The 17035-nt window shown below is 45.9% G+C and overlaps 1 protein-coding gene across 1 annotated transcript in view; it reads left to right on the forward strand.

The window, feature by feature from the left end:
• The first annotated feature begins 295 nt into the window (after positions 1-295).
• Positions 296-17035, forward strand: part of LOC129863566 (coronin-6-like) — a 38937-nt gene continuing 22197 nt past the window's right edge. The window contains exons 1-3 of the mRNA XM_055935630.1: positions 296-464; positions 7391-7590; positions 16049-16171. Coding sequence (XP_055791605.1) covers positions 7393-7590; positions 16049-16171 — 321 coding nt within the window. The 5' untranslated portion in view covers positions 296-464; positions 7391-7392. The remainder of the gene's footprint in view (positions 465-7390; positions 7591-16048; positions 16172-17035) is intronic.

The following is a 17035-nucleotide window of genomic DNA, read 5'->3' on the forward strand; positions in this document are numbered from 1 at the left end:
GACTATAGTTTACGAACATGGCAGGTCGTCTAAGTTTTAATGTAAGCCGCCAACCCCCTCTACCTCTTCACGCGCTTGTGTAGCCAGTGACCACCTGACTCCTGCGCGCGATCACTGCTCAACCTATAGCTCTGTCCCAGGCATACGAGAGATAGCCAGACAGGGCCTTTCGAAAATAGACGGGACCACTTTGACCCCTTTCCCATATCCCCTCCCTCCTCTCCTTCTCTCTCTGTCCCCCTTTCAGACCCCCTCCCTTCTTGCTCGTCTCGCCGCGTCATAGTTGTACCTCGCGACCGCCGTCAAGTCCGCACCAAGTGTACAAAACTGGACCTCAGAGAACCAGAGAAAACACTCCAATAAGCACGGCGCGTTACCGAGAACAGAAAACTACCAAGGGAAGGGGGAGTGGAGAATTCGGAGGGCGAACGACCGGTGGAGATACCCAACAAATACCGAGCTGAGTGAGTTGCCTCAATTGACCTAAAGCAGCCGTGTTCTACTATCATTAATAACGTCAATAACCGTCGACGCCGCAGTTGAATGCTGCGACAGCTTCTCTTACCGCATTGCCAGTGTGTGCGTAATGCTGGGAAAGTCATAGATTGTGACAATGTGACTGCGCACTTTTTATCCGCGGACAGTGTCGAGCTTTAAGTTGTGACTGCTGAACCAAATGGAGCACGTTGTGCAGGGCCAGAGTGTGGAGGGGGGAGGGGGGGGGGGGTGCCCCCCCTTCTTTCCTTATAGGGGTAACATTATTAGGCTACTGTGGTAGGTTTCCAGATGTGTGAGTTTGCGCGTACGCGCAAAAGGATTGTGTGTGTGTGCGTGTATTTGTGTGTATTCGCCAATATTCTTGTTATTGACAGATCAGGGAGATCTGTTTCATTTTCCTATTTGGGATGGTTAGGCCCTCTCCCAGAGCCCCAGAGTGGCAAGGGTAGGGCTGGGGTTAGAGCTGGGGGTGGGAACGGACAGTTTGGCATGGCTATATTAGGAAAGTGACCATGTCATTCTTTTGCTCTGGCTGGAGAGCCATGCCAGAACAGAGCAGAGAATATAAGAGCTAAGGCTTATCACAGCTAGACAGACAGACAGACAGACAGACAGACAGACAGACAGACAGACAGACAGACAGACACAGAGGCAGACATTACAGACAAACGGAACTTGACTACCTTATTATACTGGTATAAACTGTTTAAAGAGTAGGTCTACCTTATTATACTGTTATAAACTGTTTAAAGAGTAGGCCTACCTTATTATACTGTTATAAACTGTTTAAAGAGTAGGCCTACCTTGTTATACTGGTATAAACTGTTTAAAGAGTAGGCCTACCTTATTATACTGTTATAAACTGTTTAAAGAGTAGGCCTACCTTGTTATACTGGTATATACTGTTTAATAAAGAGTAGGCCTACCTTATTATACTGTTATAAACTGGTTAATAAAGAGTAGGCCTACCTTATCAAATCAAATCAAATGTTATTTGTCACATACACATGGTTAGCAGATGTTAATGTTAATGTTAATGAGTGTAGCAAAATGCTTGTGCTTCTAGTTCCGACAATCAGTAATAACCAACGAGTAATCTAACCTAACAATTTCACAACAGCTACCTTATACACAAAAGAGTAAAGGGATGAAGAATATGTACATAAAGATATATGAATGAGTGATGGTACAGAACGGCATAGGCAAGATGCAGTAGATGGTATCGAGTACAGTATATACATATGAGATGAGTAATGTAGGGTATGTAAACATTATATTAAGTGGCATTGTTTTAAGTGGCTAGTGATACATTTTTTACATGTACATTCAGTTGTACAGCTAACTAAGTATTTCCCTTTCTCTGTTACACCGTATTACACTCTGTTACACCATATTACACTCTATTACACTCTATTGCACTCTATTACGCTCTATTGCACTCTATTACACTCTATTACACTCTGTTACACTGTATTACACTCTGTTACGATGTATTACACTCTGTTACACCCTAATTACACTCTATTACACTCTATTACACTCTGTTACACTCTATTTCATTCTATTACACTCTGTTACACCCTAATTACACTCTATTACACTCTATTACACTCTGTTACACTCTATTTCATTCTATTAGACTCTGTTACACTGTATTACACTCTGTTACGCTGTATTACACTATGTTACGCTGTATTACACTCTATTACACTCTGTTAAACTCTATTGCACTCTATTACACCCTATTACACTCTGTTACAATGTATTACACTCTATTACACCCTATTACACTCTGTTACGCTGAATTACACTTTATTACACTCTGTTACACCTTATTACACCCTAGTGCACCCTATTACACTCTGTTACGCTGTATTACACGTTATTACACTCTGTTACACTGTATTACACTCTGTTACACCCTATTACACTCTGTTACACTCTATTGCACTCTGTTACACTCTATTACACCCTGTTACACTCTGTTACACTCTATTACACTCTATTACACTCTATTACACTCTGTTACACTCTATTACACACTGTTACGCTGTATTACACCCTGTTACACTCTATTACACTCTATTACACTCTGTTACACTCTGTTACACTCTATTGCACTCTATTACACTCTGTTACACTCTATTACACTCTGTTACACTCTATTACACTCTGTTACACGCTATTACACCCTATTACACTCTGTTACGCTGTATTACACTGTATTACAACCTGTTACACTCTGTTACACCCTATTACACTCTGTTACACCCTATTACACTCTATTTACACTCTGTTGCACTCGGTTACACCCTATTACACTCTATTACACTATGTTACACTCTTTTACACTATGTTACACTCTATTACACTCTATTACACTCTGTTACGATGTATTACACTCTATTACACTCTGTTACACTCTATTACACTCTGTCACACTCTATTACACTCTATTTACACTCTATTACACTCTGTTACGCTGTATTACACCCTATTACACTCTGTTACACTCTATTACACTCTATTACACTGTATTACACTCTGTTACACCCTATTACACGCTATTACACTCTATTACACTCTATTTACACTCTATTTACGCTCTGTTACACCCTATTACACTCTATTTACACTCTATTACACTCTAGTACACTGTATTACACCCTATTACACTCTATTACACTCTATTTACACCCTGTTACACTCTATTACACTCTATTACACTGTATTACACTCTGTTACACCCTATTACACCCTATTACACTCTATTACACTATTACACTCTGTTACACTCTGTTACACTCTATTTACACTCTATTTACACTCTATTACACTCTATTTACACTCTATTACACTCTAGTACACTGTATTACACCCTATTACACTCTATTACACTCTATTTACACTCTGTTACACTCTGTTACACTCTGTTACACCCTATTACACTCTATTACACTCTATTACACCCTATTACACTGTATTACACTCTATTACACTCTATTACACCCTATTACACTCTATTTACACTCTATTACACCCTATTACACTGTATTACACTCTATTACACTCTATTACACTCTATTACACTGTATTACACTCTATTACACTGTATTACACTCTGTTACACTCTGTTACACTCTATTTACACTCTATTACACTCTGTTACGCTCTATTACACCCTATTACACTCTATTTGCACTCGGTTACACTCGGTTCACGTTTCTTATGATAACTGTGTCATGTTGCTGAGTAGAGCTGGGATCAGGACTCACACAGCAGAGACCTAGAGGCCTTTTGTATGTGGTGACTGGAATTCCCTGATCACACACACCCAAGAAACAAGCGGAACTAAGGCCTATCAGTTCATCCACCCTATCAGTTGTTGGGTCGTGCAATGCTGCATACTTACATACATGCAGAGGCAAAATCATAAAGCATTTGGGTGAGCACATATTTTTCTGTTTTCTTGGAAACAGATTAAGCCAGTTGTGGATTTACAGATAGTTTCAATGGTTTCTAGTCTTGGACTACGTTTTCGGCATCTATCTGATAGTAAGAGCTCATATTAGAGATACGTTATTGACGGGCAGTTGTTCCTGTAAACTGAGGTTAACTGAGTCATAATCACAACCATTATTACACCAAGGACTCATGATTGACAGGACTGGTTTGTTCATCTCCGGTAGTCCAGTAGAGACACTGCATTCTGTGCTGCTATGTGTATTTATTTGGCAACGTTTCGGTCTTCATTGGGTCTCCAAATAGGTCTCCATCTCCAAAAATCCCAACAGCTTAACTTGACTTTCTTCTCTGAGCAGAGAGTTGTTTTACAACAGTATTTCATTTCACCTTTCAGAGAGTTTGCTCAGGTCCTAATTCTCCTGGCCTCCTGTCTGCAGGGGCAGCTGGGTAATTTTAAATGTGGGTTTTAGTGCCAGCCTATGGCCTTTCTTCTGTATGTGTGTGTCCATGTCCACGTACCCTTAATTTCCTTATATACAGGAAATATTCTGTTTATCACAGATGTACATGTTAACCAACAGTACTTACTTCTCTATAGTATTACGTTACATACAGACTACTGCAGTTTGAGTTTATATCTTGTCTTAATGCTTTACTCATTTATCTTGTGGTCTGATCCCATATCTTCATCAGCTTTGTGTGTGTGTGTGTGTGTGTGTGTGTGTGTGTGTGTGTGTGTGTGTGTGTGTGTGTGTGTGTGTGTGTGTGTGTGTGTGTGTGTGTGTGTATGCGGGAGCATGTGGGTGTTTGTGTGGGACAATCACACTATTAATATCTGTGCTGATGGATCATCAGAGTTCTAGAATGTGTCTCCTGTGTTTTCACGGCTTACATTGTTCTGGCCCGTTGCCCCGGACAACAACATGACAACAGTACATCAGCAACAGACACATAACAACTCAACAATGTTATGTTTCTATCAGCAACAGACACAGAACTCAACAATGTTATATTACTAAGCAGCAACAGACACATAACTCAACAATGTTATATTACTAAGCAGCAACAGACACATAACTCAACAATGTTATGTTTCTATCAGCAACAGACACATAACTCAACAATGTTATATTACTATCAGCAACAGACACATAACAACTCAACAATGTTATATTACTATCAGCAACAGACACATAACTCAACAATGTTATATTACTAAGCAGCAACAGACACATAACAACTCAACAATGTTATATTACTATCAGCAACAGATACATAACTCAAACAATGTTATATTACTAAGCAGCAACAGACACATAACAACTCAACAATGTTATATTACTATCAGCAACAGATACATAACTCAAACAATGTTATATTACTAAGCAGCAACAGACACATAACAACTCAACAATGTTATATTACTATCAGCAACAGACACAGAACTCAACAATGTTATATTACTATCAGCAACAGACACAGAACTCAACAATGTTATATTACTAAGCAGCAACAGACACATAACTCAACAATGTAATATTACTATCAGCAACAGACACAGAACTCAACAATGTAATATTACTATCAGCAACAGACACATAACTCAACAATGTTATATTACTATCAGCAACAGACACATAACTCAACAATGTTATATTACTATCAGCAACAGACACATAACAACTCAACAATGTTATATTACTATCAGCAACAGACACAGAACTCAACAATGTTATATTACTATCAGCAACAGACACATAACTCAACAATGTTATATTACTATCAGCAACAGACACATAACTCAACAATGTTATATTACTATCAGCAACAGACACAGAACTCAACAATGTTATATTACTATCAGTAACAGACACATAACTCAACAATGTTATATTACTATCAGCAACAGACACATAACAACTCAACTTGACTTTTGACACTTCCATCCTAATATACCATCGTGTGTGTTTCGCAGAATGCCAAGAGGCATAGCTTGTCAATGGAAGAGGTGAGATCAGTCCCATGATTCACATCATTTAAGTTGGATTCATATTACTTCTCTTGGTCAATAAGAGTTTCATGATTTCTTGAATGATTGATTAAATGCTTGATTGATTGACATTGCATATCTGTAATTGTCACTTCATCACTCACTCATGTTTCCCTCCCCCTACCTCTCTCCCATCTTTATCTTCCCCTCTCACTCTTCCTCACTCCATCTCTCTGTCCCCTCACCCCCCTCATCGTCGCCCCTCTCTCACTCTTCCTCTCTCCATCTCTCTGTCCCCTCACACCCCCTCCTCGTCGCCTCTCTCTCACTCTTCCTCTCTCCATCTCTCTGTCCCCTCACACCCCCTCCTCGTCGCCTCTCTTTCACTCTTCCTCTCTCCATCTCTCTGTCCCCTCACACCCCCCTCCTCGTCGCCCCTCTCTCACTCTTCCTCTCTCCATCTCTCTGTCCCCTCACACCCCCCTCCTCGTCGCCCCTCTCTCATTCTTCCACCCACACCCCCCTCCTCGTCGCCCCTCACTCACTCTTCCTCACTCCATCTCTCTGTCCCTTCACACCCCCCTCCTCGTCGCCCCTCTCTCACTTTTCCTCACTCCATCTCTCTGTCCCTTCACACCCCCCTCCTCGTCGCCCTTCTCTCACTCTTCCACCCACACCTCCCTCCTCGTCGCCCTTCTCTCACTCTTCCTCACTCCATCTCTCTGTCCCCTCACCCCCCCCTCCTCGTTGCCCCACTCTCACTCTTCCTCTCTCCATCTCTCTGTCCCCTCACACCCCCCTCCTTGTCGCCCCACTCTCACTCTTCCTCTCTCCATCTCTCTGTCCCCTCACACCCACCTCCTCGTCGCCCCTCTCTCATTCTTCCACCCACACCCCCCTCCTCGTCGCCCCTCTCTCACTCTTCCTCACTCCATCTCTCTGTCCCTTCACACCCCCCTCCTCGTCGCCCCTCTCTCACTCTTCTTCACTCCATCTCTCTGTCCCTTCACACCCCCCTCCTCGTCGCCCCTCTCTCACTCTTCCTCACTCCATCTCTCTGTCCCCTCACCCCCCCCCTCCTCGTTGCCCCACTCTCACTCTTCCTCTCTCCATCTCTCTGTCCCCTCACACCCCCCTCCTCGTTGCCGCTCTCTCACTCTTCCACCCACACCCCCCTCCTCGTCGCCCCTCTCTCATTCTTCCTCTCTCCATCTCTCTGTCCCCTCACCCCCCCCCCCCCCTCCTCGTTGCCCCTCTCTCACTCTTCCTCTCTCCATCTCTCTGTCCCCTCACACCCCCCTCCTCGTTGCCCCACTCTCATTCTTCCTCTCTCCATCTCTCTGTCCCCTCACACCCCCCTCCTCGTCGCCCTTCTCTCACTCTTCCTCTCTCCATCTCTCTCTCCATCTTTACCCCCTCCCTTCTTTGTCTCCATAGCGATGAGTCGCAGCATCGTACGACAGAGTAAGTTCCGGCACGTCTTCGGACAGGCGGGGAAGACGGAGCAGGGCTATGATGACATACGCGTTTCCAAGGTGACGTGGGACAGCTCGTTCTGTGCCGTCAACCCAAAGTTCCTGGCCGTCATTGTGGAGTCCAGTGGGGGCGGAGCCTTCCTCGTTCTGCCCCTCGCTAAGGTAAGTCAGCCCTTAAAGGGGCAATCTGGGATTCAAACAACAACAAAGTAGACACCCTGCCACTTTTTTTGGTAAACAGCTGAGGGATGGGGCTGAAGGTCAGTCAAACCTTAAAGGGGTATTCTGCAATTGCTACATCCATTTTTTTTTACTTATAAATTAATGACATATACCCATTGACTCTTGAAGAATATTACTTATAAATGGCTCATGACCTCAGTTCAACTGTCGTAGCCCATCAGAACTGAAAATATAAGCTTGTTTTACTCCAATGTTTGTAAACAAAGTAAATATTTAAAAAAAAACACACCATATAGCCTCAAAACTATAATTTTGATATCATGGATGGTCTTTCCATGCATCCATAGCCGTCTATGAATTTGAGCGTGACATTTCTCCAGCCCCATCCCTCAGCTTTTTACAGAAACAGAGACAAGGTGGTGGCTTTTGTTATTGTTTCAACTGCTGATTGTCGCTTTATCGTTTTTGACCTTTGCCTGTATATTTGAACTTATCCTGAAAGTAGTCTGTCATCCATGGTTCGGATTTGTTTCAAAAGCCACTACTAGTACTAATTTAACTTAATAGCCACTGCCAACCAAATGGGAGTGATAGGGAAAACTCAGGGACAAGTTCAAATCAACAAAACACAATGCACCGACATCGCACTGTACTTTACCTTTAAAAGTGATTTATGCTTCAGCTGTTATCCGTGTCATTTACAGCGGATGTGATCTCTGCTAAAGTCAGGGAAATGGCCTTTAAAAGTCAAGTGCAGTGTGATGTCGGTTTGTTTGAATCCCAGCCCTGGTTTGAAGTTCCTTTAACACAATATTAACACAATATTTTGAACACGATGAGCTTTCTGTGTTGGGCAGTTGAATTGGACTGTGTTGTCAGATATATACATCTCTGGGAACTCCTATAGTCCAAGCTAAGTCTTAGGTCCCAGAGTGTGTTTTGTTAAAATGTCAGAGTGGTGTGTTACCTTTCTCTAGTCTAGCTGATATGCCTGATGGGAACAGCGTTGATTGTGTGGGCACGATTGAGGTCAATTCAAAAGTTATATATTCAGTCAATATTGTGTTTATGTGTGAGAGTTGACTTCTAATCAGTGGCATAACGCAGTTTCACAGGACCCTCCCGAGCAAGGACCCCCCCCCTTGCGGGATTTATTTTGCCATGGGGCATAGAGAACAATTTGCAATGTTATAGCTAATGTCATGTTATTTTACACATTTTGCCATGAGGCTGAGAGAAAATGAATCCCTTCTCCCCCCTCTCAACCCCCCCCCCTCTCTCCCCAAGTCCCACGTTTCGCCCTTCTCTCTAGGGCCAGATTCACCAAGTGTTTTCTTTGTGCACCAGTTTCTTTCCACGGGAAATACCACACAGAAACAATAGAACAAAAATAAATATGTTAAAAGGACACAAGGAGATCATCTAGATAGATAAACACAGTTTCATGCTTTTCTCACTCCCCTCTAAAACAAAATGACAGGTGGAAACGTTGCACCTGGCGGGAGCCGCACATTTAGTCTGGCCTTAAGGACCCTTGTAACGTTCGTCTTTCGGGGAGAGAGTGGACCAAGACGCAGCGGGTGATAAATACATGATGATTTAATAGACAAGACGAACACTGACACGAAAGACACTTGATAATATACAAAACAACGTTAAACAGACCTGAACTTGTGAACTACATATAACGAAGAACGCACGAACAGGAAAAGCCGAAACAGTACCGTGTGGTGTAACAAACACAGACACAGCAACAATCACCCACAAACAAACAGTGAGAACAGCCTACCTTAATATGGTTCTCAATCAGAGGAAATGTCAAACACCTGCCTCTAATTGAGAACCATATCAGGCAACACATTTGACCCAACATAGAAACACATAACATAGAATGCCCACCCCAACTCACGCCCTGACCAACTAAACACATACAAAAACAAGAGAAAACAGGTCAGGAACGTGACAACCCTGCTCTCTCCCTAGGATACACTGGAGGGGATTGTTCCTACCACCGACTGAAAGCTCAGACTAACTAACCACCTGTTTAGTAAAACCTGCCAAGACAAGACAGATACTTAGAGGATTTACAAAGTTCTAGACTGGTAAGATAATAGTTGCCATTCATTCAAGGTTTAGTTAGATGTTTACATTAGTGTTTGCCTCGTGATGAAGGCAGCTTGTTGTCTAAAAGTTAGCTAATTACAGTAAAAGATGTATTGCATCGCAGCAGTAGAGTTCCAAGCAAGCTGCCTTGTTTTTCTGTCTGTGTTAATAACAGGGAACGTTTGGTGCCCTTCGTTGAGTTTCCTTGCTCGGGGAAGAATTGAGCTGGAACTCTGTTGAAGTTGTTGTTATCCGAGTTCTCGTGTGTTTCCCCAGAGCACAAAGCTCCCGATGTGTTACTGTCGGTTCTGCACAGGTTTTGCTCTCTTGGCAGTCTATCCACACACAGCAAGGTGTTACCTGAAGCAGGGTTTCCCTACCTTCACTTAGACAGGTCCCCCTGCCCTCTGCCTGAAGGCGTCCGCATGCTTCCCAGACAAAACAGTTCGGAAGAGTTTGTGCATATACTGTGGTATGACGATATTTTGGCTTTTCGGCTTTTCGGGCAAACAACATTTTTTATGGAGGGTAGACGAATTTCGGAGCCGAGGTCAACGCCCCATTGTCGGTGATTGGTCAACAGTAGGGATTCTTCAATAAAGTCTTGTTGCACATTTTGGGGAATTTTCAGAGGTGGACACTTTCTGTGGGAATTAACTGGAATATATGGGAATTAACGGGAATATATGGGAATTAACAATAAAGGGAACACTAAAATAACACATCCTAGATCTGAATGAATGAAATATTGTTCACTCTACCGGGGCTCCCGAGTGGCGCGGCGGTCTAAGACACTGCATCTCAGTGCTAGAGGCGTCACTACAGACACCCTGGTTCCATTCCAGGCTCTATCACAACTGGACGTTATTGGGAGTCCCATACGGCAGTGCACAATTGGCCCAGCGTTGTCCGGGATTGGCCGTCATTGTAAATAATATTTTGTTCTTATCTGACATACCGAGTTAAATGCAGGTTAAATAAATACATATAAAATAAGCGGTGACCACTGGACAGGGTTTTGGTGCCGGGGAACATCACATTAATGCAGACATATTCTGATCTCTGATACTGACAGTAAATCTGAACAACTGTCTGTCTATCTATTAGTGAAAAACAGACAGACAAAGAGAGTGAGGGGTTGTGAGAGAGGAAAGGAACACTGCCGTTACCTCGCTCTCCAACCAAGGTGAACTGAAGTTACTGAATATCCTCTTCACTTCAGAGTGAGGAGAGTTATATATATATATATATTAGAGGGCTGGACATACAGAGGGAAAAGGAGTGGGAGAGAGGGAGAGACATGGTTATATATTAGAGGGCTGGACATACAGAGGGAAAAGGAGTGGGAGAAAGGGAGAGACATGGTTATTGTAAAGGTAGTCAATGTTGTTCTCCTCCTCAAACGAGGAGGAGCATGGATAGGACCAAGATGCGGATTGAGGGAAATAAGCCATCTTTTAATGAAAAACAGCAAACAAGACACTACAAACTACAAAACAACAAACGTGACTAACCTTCAACTGTCCTGTGAGGACACAGGAACAAACACCCACAAAACACCAGTGAAACCCTGGCTGCCTTTGTATGACTCTCAATTAGAGACAAACAATACACACCTGTCTCTAATTGAGAATCATACCAGGCCGAACACAAAACCCCACATAGAAATACAAAACATAGACAAACCCACCCAACTCACGCCCTGACCAACTAAAATGAATACAAAACAAAGGAAAACAGGTCAGGAACGTGACAGAACCCCCCCCTTAAGGTGCGAACTCCGGGCGCACCAGCACAAAGTCTAGGGGAGGGTCTGGGTGGGCGTCTGTCCACGGTGGCGGCTCTGGCGGTGGACGAGGTCCCCACCCCACCATAATCAATCCCCGCTTCTTTATCCCCCTCCCAATGACCACCCTCCCACTAACCCCACCTAAATGAAGGGGCAGCACCGGGATAAGGGGCAGCACCGGGATAAGGGGCAGCACCGGGACAAGGGGCAGCACCGGGACAAGGGGCAGCACCGGGACAAGGGGCAGCACCGGGACAAGGGGCAGCACCGGGACAAGGGGCAGCACCGGGACAAGGGGCAGCACCGGGACAAGGGGCAGCACCGGGACAAGGGGCAGCACCGGGACAAGGGGCAGCACCGGGACAAGGGGCAGCACCGGGACAAGGGGCAACACCGGGATAAGGGGCAACACCGGGATAAGGGGCAGCAGGTCCTGGCTGAGGGACTCCAGCAGGTCCTGGCTGAGGGACTCCGGCAGGTCCGGGCTGAGTGGCAGCTCCGGACTGTAGGGCAGCTCCGGACTGTAGGGCAGCTCCGGACTGTACGGCAGCTCCGGACTGTAGGGCAGCTCCGGACTGTACGGCAGCTCCGGACTGTACGGCAGCTCCGGACTGTCGGACGTCTCTGGCAGCTCCTGACTGGCGGGCGTCTCTGGCAGCTCCTGACTGGCGGGCGTCTCTGGCAGCTCCTGACTGGCGGGCGTCTCTGGCAGCTCCTGACTGGCGGGCGTCTCTGGCAGCTCCTGACTGGCGGGCGTCTCTAGCGGCTCCTGACTGACGGACGGCTCTAGCGGCTCCTGACTGACGGACGGCTCTACTGGCTCGGGACAGACGGGCGGCTCTAATGGCTCGTGGCAGGCAGATGACTCAGACGGCGCTGGGCAGACAGATGGCTCAGACGGCGCTGGGCAGACAGATGGCTCAGACGGCGCTGGGCAGACAGATGGCTCAGACGGCGCTGGGCAGACAGATGGCTCAGACGGCGCTGGGCAGACAGATGGCTCAGACGGCGCTGGGCAGACGGGCCGTTCAGGCACCGCTGGGCAGACGGCAGACTCTGGCCGGCTGAGACGCACTATAGGCCTGGTGCGTGGTACCGGAACTGGAGGTACCGGGCTGAGGGCACACACCTCAGGGCGAGTGCGGGGAACAGGAACAGGGCACACTGGACTCTCGTGGCGCACTCTAGGCCTGGTGCGTGGTACCGGAACTGGAGGTACCGGGCTGAGGGCACGCACCTCAGGGCGAGTGCGGGGAGAAGGAACAGTGCGTCCAGGGCTCTGGAGACGCACAGGAGGCTTGGTGCGTGGTGCCGGAACTGGAGGCACCGGGCTGGAGACACGCACCATAGGGAGAGTACGTGGAAGAGGAACAGGGCTCTGGAGATGCACTGGAAGCCTGGTGCGTGGTGTAGGCACTGGTGGTACTGAGCTGGGGTGGGAAGGTGGCGCCGGATATACCGGACCGTGAAGGAGGACACGTGCTCTTGAGCACCGAGCCTCCCCAACCTTACCAGGTTGAATGGACCCCGTAGCCCTGCCAGTGCGGCGAGGTGGAATAGCCCGCACTGGGCTATGCAGGCGAACCGGGGACACCACCTGTAAGGCTGGTGCCATGTACGCCGGCCCGAGGAGACGTACTGGAGGCCAGATACGTTGGGCCGGCTTCATGGCATCCGGCTCGATGCCCAACCTAGCCCTCCCAGTGCGGCAAGGTGGAATAGCCCGCACTGGGCTAAGCACGCGTACTGGGGACACCGTGCGCTTCACCGCATAACACGGTGTCTGACCAGTACGACGCCCTCTTACTCCACGGCAAGCCCGGGGAGTTGGCTCAGGTATCCAACCCGGCTTCGCCACACTCCCCTTTAGCCCCCCCCCAAGAAATTTTTGGGTGAGCCTCTCGGGCTTCCGTGCTAGCCGCGTACCCTCATACCTGCGCTCCTGGGCTGTGGCTGCCTTCCTCTCCTCCCGAGAGCGGCGATTCACACCAACCTTAGCCCAGGGTCCTTCTCCATTGAAAATTTGCTCCCAACTCCATTCCTCTTCTCTCCATTGCTTTAGTTCTTGTTCTCTCTCCTCAATCCGCTTGGTCCTGTTGTGGTGGGTGTTTCTGTAAAGGTAGTCAATGTTGTTCTCCTCCTCAAACGAGGAGGAGCATGGATAGGACCAAGATGCGGATTGAGGGAAATAAGCCATCTTTTAATGAAAAACAGCAAACAAGACACTACAAACTACAAAACAACAAACGTGACTAACCTTCAACTGTCCTGTGAGGACACAGGAACAAACACCCACAAAACACCAGTGAAACCCTGGCTGCCTTTGTATGACTCTCAATTAGAGACAAACAATACACACCTGTCTCTAATTGAGAATCATACCAGGCCGAACACAAAACCCCACATAGAAATACAAAACATAGACAAACCCACCCAACTCACGCCCTGACCAACTAAAATGAATACAAAACAAAGGAAAACAGGTCAGGAACGTGACAGTTATATATTAGAGGGCTGGACAGACAGAGGGAAGAGGAGTGGGAGAGAGACATAGTTATATATTAGAGGGCTGGACAGACAGAGGGAAAAGGAGTGGGAGAGAGACATGGTTATATATTAGAGGGCTGGACAGACAGAGGGAAGAGGAGTGGGATAGTGGGAGAGAGACATGGTTATACTGTATATTAGAAGGCTGGACAGACAGAGGGAAGAGGAGTGGGAGAGAGGGAGAGAGACATGGTTATACTGTATATTAAAAGGCTGGACAGACAGAAGGAAGAGGAGTGGGATAGTGGGAGAGAGACATGGTTATATATTAGAAGGCTGGACAGACAGAGGGAAGAAGAGTGGGAGAGAGGGAGAGAGACATGGTTATACTGTATATTAGAGGGCTGGACAGACAGAGGGAAGAGGAGTGGGAGAGAGACATGGTTATACTGTGGATCCCGATACTCTTAATAAAGATGAGCAAAAATGACTATAAAATAAATGTAAATACTGAGCTATATTGTATGCTATTTAAAGAAAGTTGTATTATATTATTTTATACTAATAGAATTGCTCAGAGAAAGAGATTTTGTTCAACAAGTAATATTTTTTTTATTTATTTAAAGGTAGGTGTCAAAATTATTGACACTGCTGTTTTCAATACCTTTCAACACATCACCTTGTGAGGATAAAGGCACTGAGCTTTTTCCTCAAATGTTTTATGAGTTGTACAACCCATTGGGAGGAATCTTAGACCATTCCTCCATACAGAATCCTTCCAGGTCCTTGATATCCTTCGTCTGCACTGCTGCTCTACACTCTTCACTTCAAACCACAGGTTTTCAATGGGTTTCAAGTCCAGAGACTGAGATGGCCATTACAAAATGATGATTTTGTGTCCAATCAACCATTTCTTTGTAGATGTTGATGTGTGCTTGGGGTTATTGTCTTGCTGGAAAATCTACTTGTGGCCTAGTTTCAACCTCCTGGCAGAGGCCAACAGGTTTTTGGCTAAAATGTCCTGGTACTAGGTAAAGTTTGTGATGTCCTTGACCATAACATCAAAGATCCACCAACATATTTTACAGTAGGTTTGAGGTTATGATCTGCTCATGCATTCTCATTTTGACACCAAACTCACCACTGGTCAAAGAGCTCTATTTCCATGTCATCCAACAAACGTAAACGCCCAAAGTTCACTAAGCGGCGTTGCCACTTGGATTGGAACCAGTGCTTTGGTCAGATGACATGAAAATAGAGCCCTTTGGCCACGCACACCAGTGGTGGGTTTGGCGTCCAAATTATTACTTGTTAAACAAAATATCTTTCTCTGGGAAATGGTAATGGTATAAAATAATATAATTTCCCCATTTTGTTGAGGATACAATATAATTCAGTATCTGTATTATTTTATACAGTCTGTTTTGCTAATCTTTATCAAGGGTGCCAATCATTTCAGACCCCACTGTACATTAGAGGACTGGATAGTCAGTCTATATATATATCTGTGCTGCTCTCCATCCATCCTGCACAGGGTACGAGCCAGAAGAAAAACTCCCCTTTCAACACCTCATCAGACTGCTATAAATACACACCTCAGGAGGGTAGGATGTGTGTATGTATGTGCGTGTGTGTGTATACGTGCGTGGGTATATGTGTGATGGGGTTGAGAGACACGTTGTTCAAATTGACGGAACCGGAAGTGGTGAAATAGCACAGGAAGTGACATCATTGGTCAGGAATGCACATGTTCCTGGTGTGTGTTTCAGGCATGGCTAAAATAAAGAAGTGTAGTATGTGAAATGATGTATGAAGCGTTGTGTAATTATGGTTTGAGTTCAGTCTTTATTGTCAGTTCCGCTGTGCAGATTATCAGATGTTTAACATCTCAGGAACCACATCATTATTATATAGCTATCTTCTAAGATGTGGGGCATAACTTCTACATTTGTATTGCTGTTGCTAAAATGTAGAGTTTTTCTAACTAGAGTGTACACTGTGTATGTTGCAGTGTAATGTGATGTTGTCTGCCTATCTGTCCTGTCCTATGTGATGTAGATGGGTCGTCTGGATAAGAATCACCCGTTGGTGACTGGCCACACTGGGCCCGTCCTGGACATCGACTGGTGCCCTCACAACGACAACATCCTGGCATCGTGCTCAGAGGACACCACCGCCATGGTAAGGCCGGCAGCCTGTGTGTGTGTGTGTTATATCATAGGGAAACATTATAATGTATCAACTGTCAGTGTTTTTAGGAACTGGCCCTGGACTGCTGTTCATCTAATGAGCTGTTAAACCAAGGTCCTGACTGGTCCTGACTGGTCCTGACTGGTCCTGACTAGTCCTGACTGGTCCTGACTGGTCCTGACTGGTCCTGACTGGTCCTGACTAGTCCTGACTGGTCCTGACTGGTCCTGACTGGTCCTGACTGGTCCTGACTGACGTGGTCAGTAATGATCCCATGAGGAGTACTATAGTACTGTAGTGTGGGATGTTAGCCTCGGGTGTCCTGCCTAAACCCCTCACTTATAACAAGGGCTGAGGACTCAGGCTTGGCATGTGTGGGAGAATAGAAAGGTGGGTGGTGTTAGGGAGACGGCGTGTTAGGTGGAGGGAAGGGGTGCTGCCTGCAGAGGGGTGGGGTGCGGGTGGTCAAGGGGGGTGGTTGGGTTGTTGGGGTAACGGCTGGTTGGTATTTATAAACATGTGTTAACACAGCTCCCCTGAATACCCCTCTGCCTCATCCACCAATCAGATGACAGAGCCTCTCAGGATGAGCAGGGATGAGATATCAAAGCTGTGTGTGTGTGTGTGTGTGTGTGTGTGTGTGTGTGTGTGTGTGTGTGTGTGTGTGTGTGTGTGTGTGTGTGTGTGTGTGTGTGTGTGTGTGTGTGTGTGTGTGTGTGTGTGTGTGTGTGTGTGTGTGGAGTGTGGTTTATCGGACCTAGTGCTACAGTCCACCAAGACCTTGCATCACAAGGGTAGCACAAGGACAAGTGTGTGTGTGAGTGTGTGCTTTCTGGTTTTATCAAAGAGGGAACG

The sequence above is a fragment of the Salvelinus fontinalis genome, chromosome 10 (genome assembly GCF_029448725.1).
Source record: "Salvelinus fontinalis isolate EN_2023a chromosome 10, ASM2944872v1, whole genome shotgun sequence".
NCBI lineage: Eukaryota > Metazoa > Chordata > Actinopteri > Salmoniformes > Salmonidae > Salvelinus > Salvelinus fontinalis.